The sequence below is a fragment of the Meleagris gallopavo genome, chromosome 2 (genome assembly GCF_905368555.1).
Source record: "Meleagris gallopavo chromosome 2, MGAL_WU_HG_1.1, whole genome shotgun sequence".
Lineage (NCBI taxonomy): Eukaryota > Metazoa > Chordata > Aves > Galliformes > Phasianidae > Meleagris > Meleagris gallopavo.
In genome coordinates this window covers 108,516,863-108,529,107 of record NC_139405.1, presented here as the reverse complement: position 1 = coordinate 108,529,107, position 12,245 = coordinate 108,516,863, and the positions used below count along the sequence as shown (strand labels likewise).

Here is a 12,245-nt window from a genome sequence, read left to right as displayed (position 1 = left end):
GAAGTTATCATCTATACACACAGCAGTGGAGGGAATGTTCTTTCATCAGCCCAACCCATCATTAGCATTAGCTCAAACCGCTTCTGAACCAGTAACCTCTCACTGCAGGCAAAAGCATTTTACACAGAAACAAAATTCATCAGTAAAAGTTCTTTTAGTACTTTTTCAGGCACCTCACCAAGTCACATTGGCTCTGTTCACGCTCCTGAAAATTATGTAGTTCACACTGGACACGTTAAACCATATTATCACAGTAATTCCCTTATTAAAATTAGCCTGCAGAATTGGCACAGTAACTTCTCTATCTTCTGTATTTTCACATTAGTCTGTCTTACCAATATACATAAAGATATGCATGGCACATAGCATAGAAAGACCAGCAACATGCTGCACACTGCCTGTAACGTAAGGCTTTGGCAAATCACAGAATTTGACTAAAAACTGGAGCTGTCTCGTGAAAGACTGCAGTATCTCTCACAACTTGACAGAATACTTTGATTTTCCTTTTGGCCAGGAAAATGCTTATCAGTAATCCTCCTTTAGCTGGGGTTGTCCAGATGTTTTTTAAAATGCATAATAGGAAGAAAAAGTTCAGGTCATCCTCGCTGCAGTAAGAATTAGAATTTGCTATAAATGCAAGAATCAGCTATCTTAGTTGCTCCACGTTTTGCTTGCTGCTGTCAGTGCTCAGGCTGATAGCAGCTTTCCTGCCATAGACATAAGCAACAGAAGGGAGAGCAGCGAGCAGCAGAATTGCCTTGTCTTGCTAACGCTGGTGTGGGAGGAGGAGAGGAACAGAGGGACTGTCAGGTGTCTGCATGAAGAGGCAGGGAGGAATGGGAGTGAAGGGTAGCAGAGTTAAAAGGAAAAAAATAGAGGGAACGTAGAATGCAGTAGAATGAATTAAAGGTGAAAAGGCAGAAAATAGGTTGAACTCCAAATAAATTTGGATTCAGATGGCTCCAAGAGCATTAAGATAATTTCAGTGGTTGTAAAAGCTTCCTCCTACTCTTATTCCTCCAAAAAGAGCTTAAAAGACTACATTGCGTGTAAAATTATGCAGTCTCTACATTGTGGATTTCTTAGAATGAATCTTCTCAGAAAGCATACAGCTGTTGAGCAGTGTGCAGCAGGAAGGTGGGTTAAACATGGCCAGGGCCAAGTGTTCCTTTGGCTGCTAGCTCCCTGCGAGCCCTCAAGAAAAGCAAGGTTTCTGCTCATCATGAAGACAGGTAGCACTAACAGCCATTCAGCACACCTCTGTTGGTCACAATTAATCATTCTAGTTAACGGAATGACACAAGTGAGCACGTCTCCCTACAAATCTGGCCACTGAAATGAGTAAACTGGATGCACCAAACCCTAGAGCTAGGAGGTACTGAGGGTGGTAGAATGAGAAAAGCGCAGGCCAAAGGGGCAGGTGTCTGCCTTCTGTGTCCTCTCAGCCTGCTGAGCTGACACTGCAGGAAGAAAGAAGCACTGCTACAAAATGGAGACATAGGCCCTGCCTAAGTGACATGTTAGAAGGATGTGAAGCCACCCAGAGGGACCTCAACAAGCTCGAAAGGTGAGCCTGTGTGACCCTTCTGAGGTTTAGCATAGCAAAGTGCAAGGTTTTGCACATGGGTTGGAGTAACCCCAGATATGTGTACAGAATGGAAGAACTCCTTGAGAGCAGCCCTGTGGAGAAGGACCTGGGGGTCCTGGTGGATAAAAGACTGAACATCAGCCAGCAGTGTGCTCTTGCAGCTCAGAAAACAAATGGGATCCTGGGTTCCATCAGAAGAGGGTGGTACCTAAAGGGAGCCTACAGACAGGAGGGGAGTCAGCTCTTGGAAAGGGGAGATAACAGCAGGACAAGGGAAATGGTTGGAAGTTGAGGGAGGGCAGATTTCAGTTGGATGTCAGGGGGAAGTTGTTTGCTGTGAGAGTGGTGAGGTGTGGAACAGCTGCCCAGAGAGGCTGTGGATGCCCCGTCCATCCCTGGAGGTGTTCAAGGCCAGGTTGGATGGGGCCCTGGGCAGCCTGGGCTGCTGTGAAATGTGGAGGTTGGTGGCCCTGCATGTGGCAGGGGGTTGGAGCTTCATCATCCTTGAGGTGCCTCTGGCCATTCTATGATTGTGTGTGTGGAAGATATTTAACTACCTCAACGCATTAAGCTACCAGCATGGCTGTAGGATGCATTAGGTTGCAGTAAGGACCTATTGGGATTTACAAAGCAGCAGCACGTTCGTATTTGCACACAGGTTGGGGACGGGAGGTGAGCAGCCCTCAGGAGCCGTACAACGACAAACACTGATGAGAGCAGCCCATTCTCCTCAAGCCCTTGCCGGCTGTTAAGAGCTCAGCCCGCCCCAAGGCAGCGCCCGCAGCCCGCACCTGCCCGCGGTGGGCGGGAAAGCGGCCGAGAGGAGCAGCGGAGGCGGGCAGGAAGCGGCGGCGGAGGGAAGCGGCGCAGCGGCGGCCCCGCCTCGGCTCCACCCCTCGCCCTGGGAGGCCGCGGCCGCCGCGCGGCGGACGGAGACGGCGGCGCTCCGCGGCCGCCGTGTGGCGAAGCCGGCCCCTCCCCCGCGGGCGGCGCCATTTTCCACCCCCCCCAATCGCTGCCTGAGCGTTTCCGCGCCGGAGCCGCCGCCGCGGCCAAGGGGGGAGGCCGCGGCCGTTCGCCCCCCCGGTTTCTCGCTTCGGTTCAGTCAGCGCGTAGAGTGGAAGGGACGAGGTTCAGTTCCCGCCTCTCGCTTTCCCGTTTCGGACAGCCGCACACGTTGGGGGGGGACCGGGCACTACCAAGCTCCTACCTTCCTTCCTTCCTCCCCGCACACCTCAGCCTCCTCCATCCAACATCCATCCATCCATCCATCCCCGGGGTGAGCCTCTCAGCGAGCCGCCGGCGCGATCGCAGCCCGGCCCGCTCTACAGAGCAGGGTGGATCCCGGGGGCCTGGCGGGACGGCGCGGACCGGGCTGCGGGCGGGCGGGCGGGCGGGAGCTGCCTGCGGGAGTTCGCTGCCGAGCCGGCCCTCCGCACGGCTTTCCGTGCTTCAGGCGGTGCCGGGCGGCGCGAGGAGGAAGCGCTGCTCCCGTTGGGCTGCTCCTATCGGGAGCCCCGCGATGCTCACACGGCGCGCAGCCGGGGCTGCTGGCAGAGCTCCGCACGGGCTTTTCTCGTGGCCTGCGGTGCTGTCGGGCGCCGGAGCCTGCCCTGCTGCTTGTGTTGTCTCTGTGTGTTTGGGAGAGGGTTCTTGCTGGGACTTGGAGTTATGTAACCCAGGTCAGCCCGTGGCCTGCGCTGTGCTGGAGGTGCTGCTAGCTCCTGTCTGATGCTGCCTGCTTGTGCGGCTCTGCAGGAGGTGGGCTTTACTTCTGTGTGCACAAACAGAAGAGGTGTTTTTTTGCTATAAATAGAGCCTATCCCTGCAGAGTGTTAAATGCTACAGCCTAGCGATAGCTGCTGTCTGGGACAATATTCTCTGTGTAGGCTTTGAGTGGTTTTATTCAAGGCCAGGCTGGATGTGGCTCTGGGCAGCCTGGGCTGCTGGTGGGCGACCTGCACACAGCAGGGGGTTGGGACTGGGTGAGCGCTGTGGGCCTTTGCAACCCAGGCCATTCTGGGATTATTTACTAACTGTATCTCCGTATCTGATCTACTGCTGCGATCAACTGCTGCTTCCTAGAAGTTATACAAATGAATTCTTTGCAGTCGATGAATGCAAAACAATACCTATGCAAAATATTTATTACTGGGTGTGTGGAGGGGAGGTAAGAACCTGGTGTTGTGGGCTGCCAGATGTGCTGTGCTGCATTAGTGGCCTGTTGTGAGACAGCAGATTTCCTGAGAGTGAACCTGTTTCAGGGGCTGCAGTTTTGTTGATGATGTACTTTAGCTTTCTTTTCAAGTCTTTGATCTCACTCCCACGCCATTCTCTTCCTTGGTACAGGCCTCTCTTTCCTTTTGACTTAAGGCACTGTACCCAGTGCTGTGCTAACTCACTTGGCAGGGTGCAGTGCATCCTGTTTCATCCCCCTTAGATATTTTTTTAATTGTTGACCAGATCCACATGGCCTGGAAGGTGATGTCCTTTTCCCTATTAACCTTGATGGACTTTGCACTGGCTTGTACTTGCACATTACTAATGTACAAATCAGATTTCGTTTTCTTTGGTGCATTTTTGTACTTTGTATTGTCACAGTGTAGATGTGAAAGCTGATGCTGCAAGCAGCGTTTTCAAGTGCAACAGTGTTCGTGGTTTTCTGAAAGTCCTACATCTGAGTCTTGTGGATATACAAAGCTTTCCTGAGGTAAAGAAATCTGTAGCTGTGTTGATTCTGGAGAGCAGCTTGACATCTAACTGGGACATGTGCAAAGGCAGAAGGAACAACTCCAAGGCCATGCTTCTGAGAAGTAAATGAGGAATCCCTCTATGCTTTACTGGCTCTTTACTCACAAGTTTTGAGTATACGAGTTTGGAAACATTGCCTGAGGTTTAACAGAATTCAGTAGCCCTTAGACTGTTTTGCAAAGTTCTGAGTGTCATAACCAACTGTTACCAGCCTGTCTAGGACTTAATTTTGGATAGCACAGAATGGAGCTGTTTGAAATGGGATTAGTCAGTTTGTAACTTATCACAATAGGCAAGCTATTATTTAGCAAGCTACAAGTGCTTTAAGAATTGCTTACATGCAGTAATGTGAAGTGGTACAGAGCATTGTGTTGATGTTGCCATTGTGCTGTGGTTTCCTTGAGCGGTGAGCCCAGGCAGGCTGTATATTTCTGGGTCATTATTACGAGTGTTTTAAGGCATGAGGCCAAATCAAAGCAAGTGATTATCCTGTAGAAACTAACTGAGTTGATGCTCTTGTTGCAATTGTGTAATATCCAAATGTGTAGATAAGCAGTGTGTGTAAAGAGAAGGAAACTAGTTAGGCCCGTGTTCTCATGGAGCTGGGCAGCAGTGACTCAATTAGAGCTTACCAAGAGCTGGTCAGAAAGCTGCAGGTCAAAGGTATTGATTAGGAATGATATTGATTAGCTCTGTCATTCATAGTGCTGCACGTAATCATTATTAATTTGAAGTAATAATGTTAAGTGTTCATCTGCAAGCTAATGCAGTATACATTTCTATTTATAAATAGTCTTTGGCTTTTCACTACTCCTGTATTTTACATATGTTTAAAGTGTTATGTTTGATTACAATCAGTTTCACAGAATCAGCTGTAAAGTTTCTAGTTCCCACAGCTGCCGTTCTATCATACATAAATAACAGTGATGGTAAAAAGAGGCCAAGGGCTTGTATGGAAGGGGTGAGCTGAGGCACCTCTGTCTTGGCCGAACTCTGAGAAACATCTCTCAGGTGAATCACAAGAACTATCAGTAGAGATAGCCAATGTTAAGAACGTTGTAAAATGATTTGCTTAATAATCAGGAAAAAAAAAAATTAAAGTAATAAAAAGAAGAAAGAATACATTTCAATGGAAATCTCTCAGAACTCATCTGTGATTGTGATACCTCTGCAAGGCACTGGCATCCTGAATGTTCTATCTATTACATCTAGTTACTAGAACTGTTAGGTCTGGCACTTAGGAGCTGTGTTTAACAATCAGTTAAACAGTTTTAGTTTGTATGAATGGTTGTGGCTGACATTAAAGCCATGCTGTTCTCATTGCAGTTGTCTTCATACTAGGTGCCGATAAGTAACAGTGGAAGATAACATTTCCTGCTTAAGAGCACTGAAGTTTCTGATGGCAAGCAGTGATCTCAGAAAAGAGAGGAACAGTTCAACAGTAAAAAAGAAACAGGGAAAAAATCTGAGCTGTATATTTGATGCTTCATTGGGGATTTCTGGTATACTTGAGGACAGTGGTGGTGGCAAAGTATGAAAAGCTGATATGCCAAAGTGTTCAATTAAGGTCAGGTTTGGAGCTGTACTAGGAATGTTAATAGTTGTTTATGGATTGTTTATAAATGTTCATGATTGTACTCCAGCCAGTGGACAAAAGACAGCTCAGGGTGATATGGAAGGGGGAGGATCAATGTCATGGGTTAGGAAGGCTATGCCGTCTTGAAAGGAGTGGAGCAGATGGAGGCAGATGAAAGAAAACAAGAGAAATTATACAGAGGAAAGCATAACTAAAAACTGTTGGTAAGAAGACAGTACAATTGGTTTTGCTTTGTAGAGGATAGAACAGCATTTGCGAAACCTTAGAATTGAAGTACTCTAGATGGAACTGAAGGTAGATGTGAGCTTTGATGTTGATGGATTTTCTTGTTGGCAGATGAGTAGCAAAGCATGCTGGTAGAATTAGCTTGAGCTCTGTGTATTCATACATGAACTTCTTGCCCTTCAAGAAAATCAGAGTTACAGGTTGGGTCTGCTAGAATCCTGTCTGCAGCTTCCAAGGATTCAAAGCCAGTTTCTATCAGAAGACATACAAGCACACTGTATTTGCTTCCCTGCAATCTATCAGTGCTCACCTTGGGAAAGTTACGGTCACCACACTTAGCATCTATACAATTATTAAAAAATGGTTACAGAATATTCAGGATGCAGCTGAAATAATGCATTATGGGGGGGAGACAAAAAACACAAACTTATTGCTAGTGCAATCAAAGTTACAAGAGCTGAATTCTGGAAGCTATGGAAACTTTTCTGTTGGTTCCAGGACGCTCAGCCCTTATGCTGTTTTGCTTAAGTGTCTTTAGAGAGAAAGAAAAAGTCATTGGTGTTAATGTGCAGTGCCATTTACTGCCAGAAGTGGCATGGAGTTCGGCAGAAAGTGCTGCACGTTGTGTTCAGAGGGAGGTGAGCGTATCTGCTGGGATAGTTTTGCATGTTTTCGTGGTAAAGAATCACTTGTGAGGAAGGACAGAGCTCTGATTAGACTTCAGTTAGAAATTTAGAAGTATCTGTAAACATCTCCAGATGTGGAGACATAACTGTGATGTGAGATTATGCTGTGTATTTCTCAGTCACAAATAAAATAGTTACATCTGTGTATTAATATTCTTTCAGGAGTCCAGACCACTCTGTGCTCTATTTCTGAAGAGGCTTAAATAACTGTCATGTTTGACTCATGGGTGGACAAATAATAGCTTAAAATATGAGAACATTCTGAGCCATTTCATGTAAAGTACGGTTGTCATTATGCATAACTGGATCAGGAGGTTGTGCTTTAATCTGTAGCTGGTTAGTGACTGTTCTTTCCCTGCTAAGTCAGTCAGAGTTGTACTTCTTCACGGCTTTCCTTTAAGGTCTTCAGTGACTGTGTACAAAGATAATTTCTTACCAGCTGTGGGAATGGACATCTAGAATTACTTTCTGTCCATTTGTATGGAGCACCACAGTTGTAAAGACAACATCAGTAAGATGCGTTTTAATCACTGAGCAAAACTTGTACCTCCACGTGCTTGAAAATCTGTTTTACTCTGCATCCTGTATGTATGCTATATTATACTATATATGTTATACATGCTATCACAGAATCGTAGAATAGCTCAGGTGGGAAAAGACCTTAAAGATCATGGAGTCCAACCATCCTACCCCAACTCTAACAGCCCTCCGCTAAATCACGGCCCTGAGCACCGCATCCAAACGGTTTTTAAACACAGCCAGGGATGTATGTCTGAATTATTATTATGCAGGTATACATGCTTCTTGTTTAATTTCTAAATAAGAGCGAATGACTGTGTGGCCTTCTAAAAGTAAAGGGATAAAAATGGGGTTTGGATGTGTTCTTTTTTTGCTGGTGGGTTTTCCAAGCTTGTTTAATTCTGATGAGGAATGTCATGGTCAAAAAGGACTTGTTTTTTCTGGGTGGTGGAAGTTGGGCTCTCCATTAACAGCTATGAGGTGAATCATAGAATTATAGAATGGTTTGGGTTGGAAGAGACCTTTAAGATCACCCAGTTCCAACCCCCTGCTGTAGGCAGGGACACCTCCCTCTAGTCCAGGTTGCTCACAGCCCCATCCAGCCTGGCTTTGAGTGCTTCCAGGTAGGGGGCATCCACAGGCTCACTAGTAACCTGTTCCAGTGTTTCACCACTCTCATTAAAGAATTTCATCCTGGTATCTAATCCACATATTTCTGTTATTCACTTTCAAGTAAAACTACCATAAGCATCTGGTAAATCAAGTAATGAGGGATATGGTTTAGTGAGAACTGTTGGTGATGGGTGGATGGTTGGACTGGATGATCTTGTAGGTCTTTTCCAGCCTTGGTGTTTCTGTGATTTCTGTAATGAAAGGAAGCAGCAATTGCAGGTGAAATGTGTTCTCCTTAAGGTGAATGGTGCAAGCATTCTGCTTAGTGATGCTTAAGGTAAGTCTAGGTCATTTGTGTGTTGTGCTCATTGGAGACCTTTCACTCTAGAACGCTCCTGGTTCCAGCCTGCTCGAGCAGCTCAGGAGAACTGAAGAACTTCCAAGTTTTTCTTTGTTTAGTTATTCCGTGCTAATGGTGATCAGTGCAACAGTGTATGTACAGTGCACGTGGTTGTCTTACTTTTAAATTTTGCTCCTACAGAAAGCCAACCTTGCACGTGTTCAACAGAGTTTACAGTTGCTTTCTTTCTTTCTAAGGAAGTGCACCAACAAAAATCTGATTTCCTGTAGTTAATTCAGATCGTACATCTCCAGTCCTAGAAGACTTTATCTTATACTTTTGTGTGCTCGTGAGCCTGCAGTAAGATACGTCGTGGTAACAGAATGGTTAACTAGTTGCTCAAGGAGGCTGTGGATGCCCCATCCCTGCAGGCATTCAAGGCCAGGCTGGATGTGGCTCTGGGCAGCCTGGGCTGCTGGTTGGCGACCTGCACACAGCAGGGGGTTGGGACTGGATGAACGCTGTGGGCCTTTGCAACCCAGGCCGTTCTGGGGTTCTATGATTCTGTGATTAACCTAATTACTTTGAAGTAGGGAATGTGAAAACAAAGCCATTACTTTTTAATTTTGTGTTAACTAATAGTCATCTCGGCATTTAGTTCCTATTTTTTTTTTTTGTTTGTTTCTATAGATGAAAATACCATTCTTTGCATTTTTGCATGGTTTCAGGTTATATGCAAAATATATAAAGAACAAGCAAAGAGAACTGGTACAACACCCATACTGCTTGCCTACTTGATGAATTAAGTCATTGTAAATTCTACAGTAATGCATTTAATGGAAGAATTTGTCTCGGATGTCTGTGTTTTTCACTAATTCTGTGCTTCACACTACAGTAGAGACATAAGAACATTTACAAGGATAGATTAGTTACTTATGGGAGTTGATTTTGCAAACACTTTAGAGATGCTGAGAAGAAATGTGGCCACTGACTGAGATCAGTTGTACTCAGAGCTCTGCTAGGCCATTCGGATTCAAAGTTCCCTCCTCTGAGAAACACTTTTGTTTTAAACTGACCCAGCTCAGTTGTCTTTGCAGAGTGAAAACTGCAGGACTAGAAATGTTTGCTCTCCCTGGTTGCACTTGGGTGAGTTATTGAGCTGTATTGGGCTGTTGAGAGTGGATGTGCCCTTAGATCCTTATGCGACAATTTGGCTGTGGTGGTTGATGCAAATATCTGAGCAGTCTTTGAAAATAGAAGATGGAAGTATTTACAGTGTTGGTTTTTATTAAGAAAATATATTACTATTACTATTATTTTTAAGACTGCTTCTGTTTGCTCCAGTAGCTTGGAAATGTGATAATTGACAGCTATGGGCTGTATGTGCAGCCTGTACATTAAATTCAAATTTCAGTTCTTCCCTTCAAGTTCTTGAACTTCAGTTCATACGCACCTCTCAACTGGATCTTGAATAAATACATCTGTATGGGTTGTACATCTGCCTTACTGACTGAACTGTAATGGTGAGCTTGTATTGCTTGGGAGCTTCAGAATGGACATGGATAAAAGAGATGGCTATAAAGCAAAAGTCTGCTCTTGTATTTTCCCTCAGTGAGAGAACTGGGCCTATGTTTGTCAAAAAAAACTTAGAATTAGCTTCCCTCAGCCAAGAACTCTTGTCTTCTGCTGTTTTATATAGAACAAATACTGTTTTTTATTGTGACTGTTCTATGTTTTATTTTGGGGACAGGGAGGTGATTGTCCCTCTCTGCTCTGCCCTTGTGAGGCCCCATCTGCAGCGCTGTGTCCAGGTCTGGGGGCCCCAGTACAAGAAAGACAGGGAGCTGTTGGAGAGGGTCCAGAGGAGCCACAGAGATGATCAGGGGGCTGCAGCACCTCCACTACAAAGACAGGCTGAGGGAGCTGGGCTTGTTCAGCCTGGAGAAGAGAAGCTGCGGGGTGACCTCAGTGCAGCCTGCAGGACCTAAAGGGAGCCTACAGACAGGAGGGGAGTCAGCTCTTGGAAAGGGGAGATAACAGCAGGACAAGGGGAAATGGTTTGAAATTGAGGGAGGGCAGATTTCAGTTGGATGTCAGGGGGAAGTTGTTTGGTGTGAGAGTGGTGAGATGCAGGAACAGCTGCCCAGAGAGGCTGTGGATCCCCGTCCATCCCTGGAGGTGTTCAAGGCCAGGTTGGATGGGGCCCTGGGCAGCCTGGGCTGCTGTGAGATGTGGAGGTTGGTGGCCCTGCATGTGGCAGGGGGTTGGAGCTTTGTGATCCTTGAGGTCCCTTCCAACCCAGGCCATTCTGTGATTATAGGTAAAAGATATTAAGTCACAGTCAATGTTTTTAAATCTCTATTCCTGTTAAGAACTATATATGTTGTTATTATTGCACACATGATTGCAAGATTTTCTCCCTATGAGAAAAGAATTTGTGAAAGCTGAAAGGGTGTATCTGGATAGGACCTCCTAATTGCTACTTGCAGCCAGCGCTCATCAGAAGCTATCTTCTCTTTGCTACAGTTCATGATTAAAATATGGCATGTTGAAATAATCTGTGACCTAATCTGAACATCTGAATTCGTTTTACAGAATATGGCAAACAGCTGCATTTCAGTTTGGAGCTAAAACAAATACAGTATATTGACCCACTGAAGATTACAGTAGGCTTTTCAGTTCCATGTTAGCTATACTTATTGAAGAAAATTGATTTGAGAGTGCTTCTGCTTTTGAATTATTTTCTTTCTTTTCTTTTTTTGTGTTTTTTTTTTTTTTTTATATCCGGAAGAAAGGAAATAGAACATACAGATGATGGGACTTTGATGTGTAAAGAAGTTAATTATCTAAACCATCAAACAAAACGTGGGCTGTGGAAGTAATTATTGTGAAGGGTCTGACAAAGCCTGACAAGCTGTTGGTTTTTTATGTCAAGAAAATGCTGTACACCTGCTTGATTTGAAAGTTAAATCGTTTGGTTGCAGTGGGAAGAGCAGAGTTTTTGGTGAAGCAGTAGCTGGTAAGCTTTCAGCTCCTTAACCGATACTTGCACAGATGTACAGCCCTGAGGTTTTTGAATGAGGCTGTTCTCATCCATTTGGAGGACAGGAACCTTAAAAAGTATTTAATCTAAAATAGGACAGTAGCAAATCACAGCTTTTCTACTGACCCAGCAATGGCAGAACTGTCCCACGATGTGGGGGAGGTAAGAATGCCTCCTAAATGACCAGACTATACACCATGGATAAAGCAAAACGTCTAGCTTATGTTTGAAGAAAACAGCCATGTGCTTTAAATGACCCTGTTAGTTTAAAAAATAATAGTTCAAGCTTAAATAAAAATCTTGAGTTTATCTCTTGCTCAGTTTTTTTTTTTTAAAGTTTAAGCCACATACAAATGGTATATTTCAAGGTGCTTTTTTTTTTTTTTTTTCTACTTTTTGAAAATGTTAATTGAGTTTTTCACCTAGTTCATAGAATCACAGAATCCCAGAATGGCCTTGGTTAAAAAGAACCACAGCGCTCATCCAGTCCCAACCCCCTGCTGTGTGCAGGTTGCCAACCAGCAGCCCAGGCTGCCCAGAGCCACATCCAGCCTGGCCTTGAATGCCTGCAGGGATGGGGCATCCACAGCCTCCTTGGGCAACCTGTTCCAGTGCTTGCATATTGAATATCATAAGACTTACCTTCCCCCAACAAGACAGCTCATTGGTAAAGACCAGAAGGACTAATTGCACGAGCATGATTATATTTTTGATCTTACTGTTTGTGTAATGGGATACTGTTTGCCAAAGGAACAAAACAAAAACCCCAAGAAATAATATGGCCAGCATTCTGCAGGTGTTTACAGGCCTGAAGCCTGGACCATTTGTGTAGATCAGGTGTAGATCAGCTCAAGGAGGCTGTGGATGCCCCATCCCTGCAGGCA

At 45.1% G+C, this 12,245-nt stretch overlaps 1 protein-coding gene across 5 annotated transcripts in view; it reads left to right on the top strand.

Moving 5' to 3' along the window:
- Positions 1-2,725: 2,725 nt before the first annotated feature.
- The window catches only part of SUPT3H (SPT3 homolog, SAGA and STAGA complex component), a 276,326-nt gene continuing 266,806 nt past the window's right edge, over positions 2,726-12,245 (top strand). For 2 of the 5 annotated variants that reach the window (XM_085218376.1, XM_085218375.1), the window contains exon 1: positions 3,330-3,349. Coding sequence is in view for 1 of the 5 variants with exons in the window: in XM_085218377.1 (XP_085074503.1) it covers positions 3,320-3,349 (30 nt within the window). In the remaining 4 variants the exon portion in view is untranslated. Of the gene's footprint in view, positions 2,868-3,304; positions 3,350-4,221; positions 4,299-12,245 lie in introns of those variants that run through there. The other 3 variants (XM_085218378.1, XM_085218377.1, XM_085218379.1) reach the window with 3 other exon arrangements.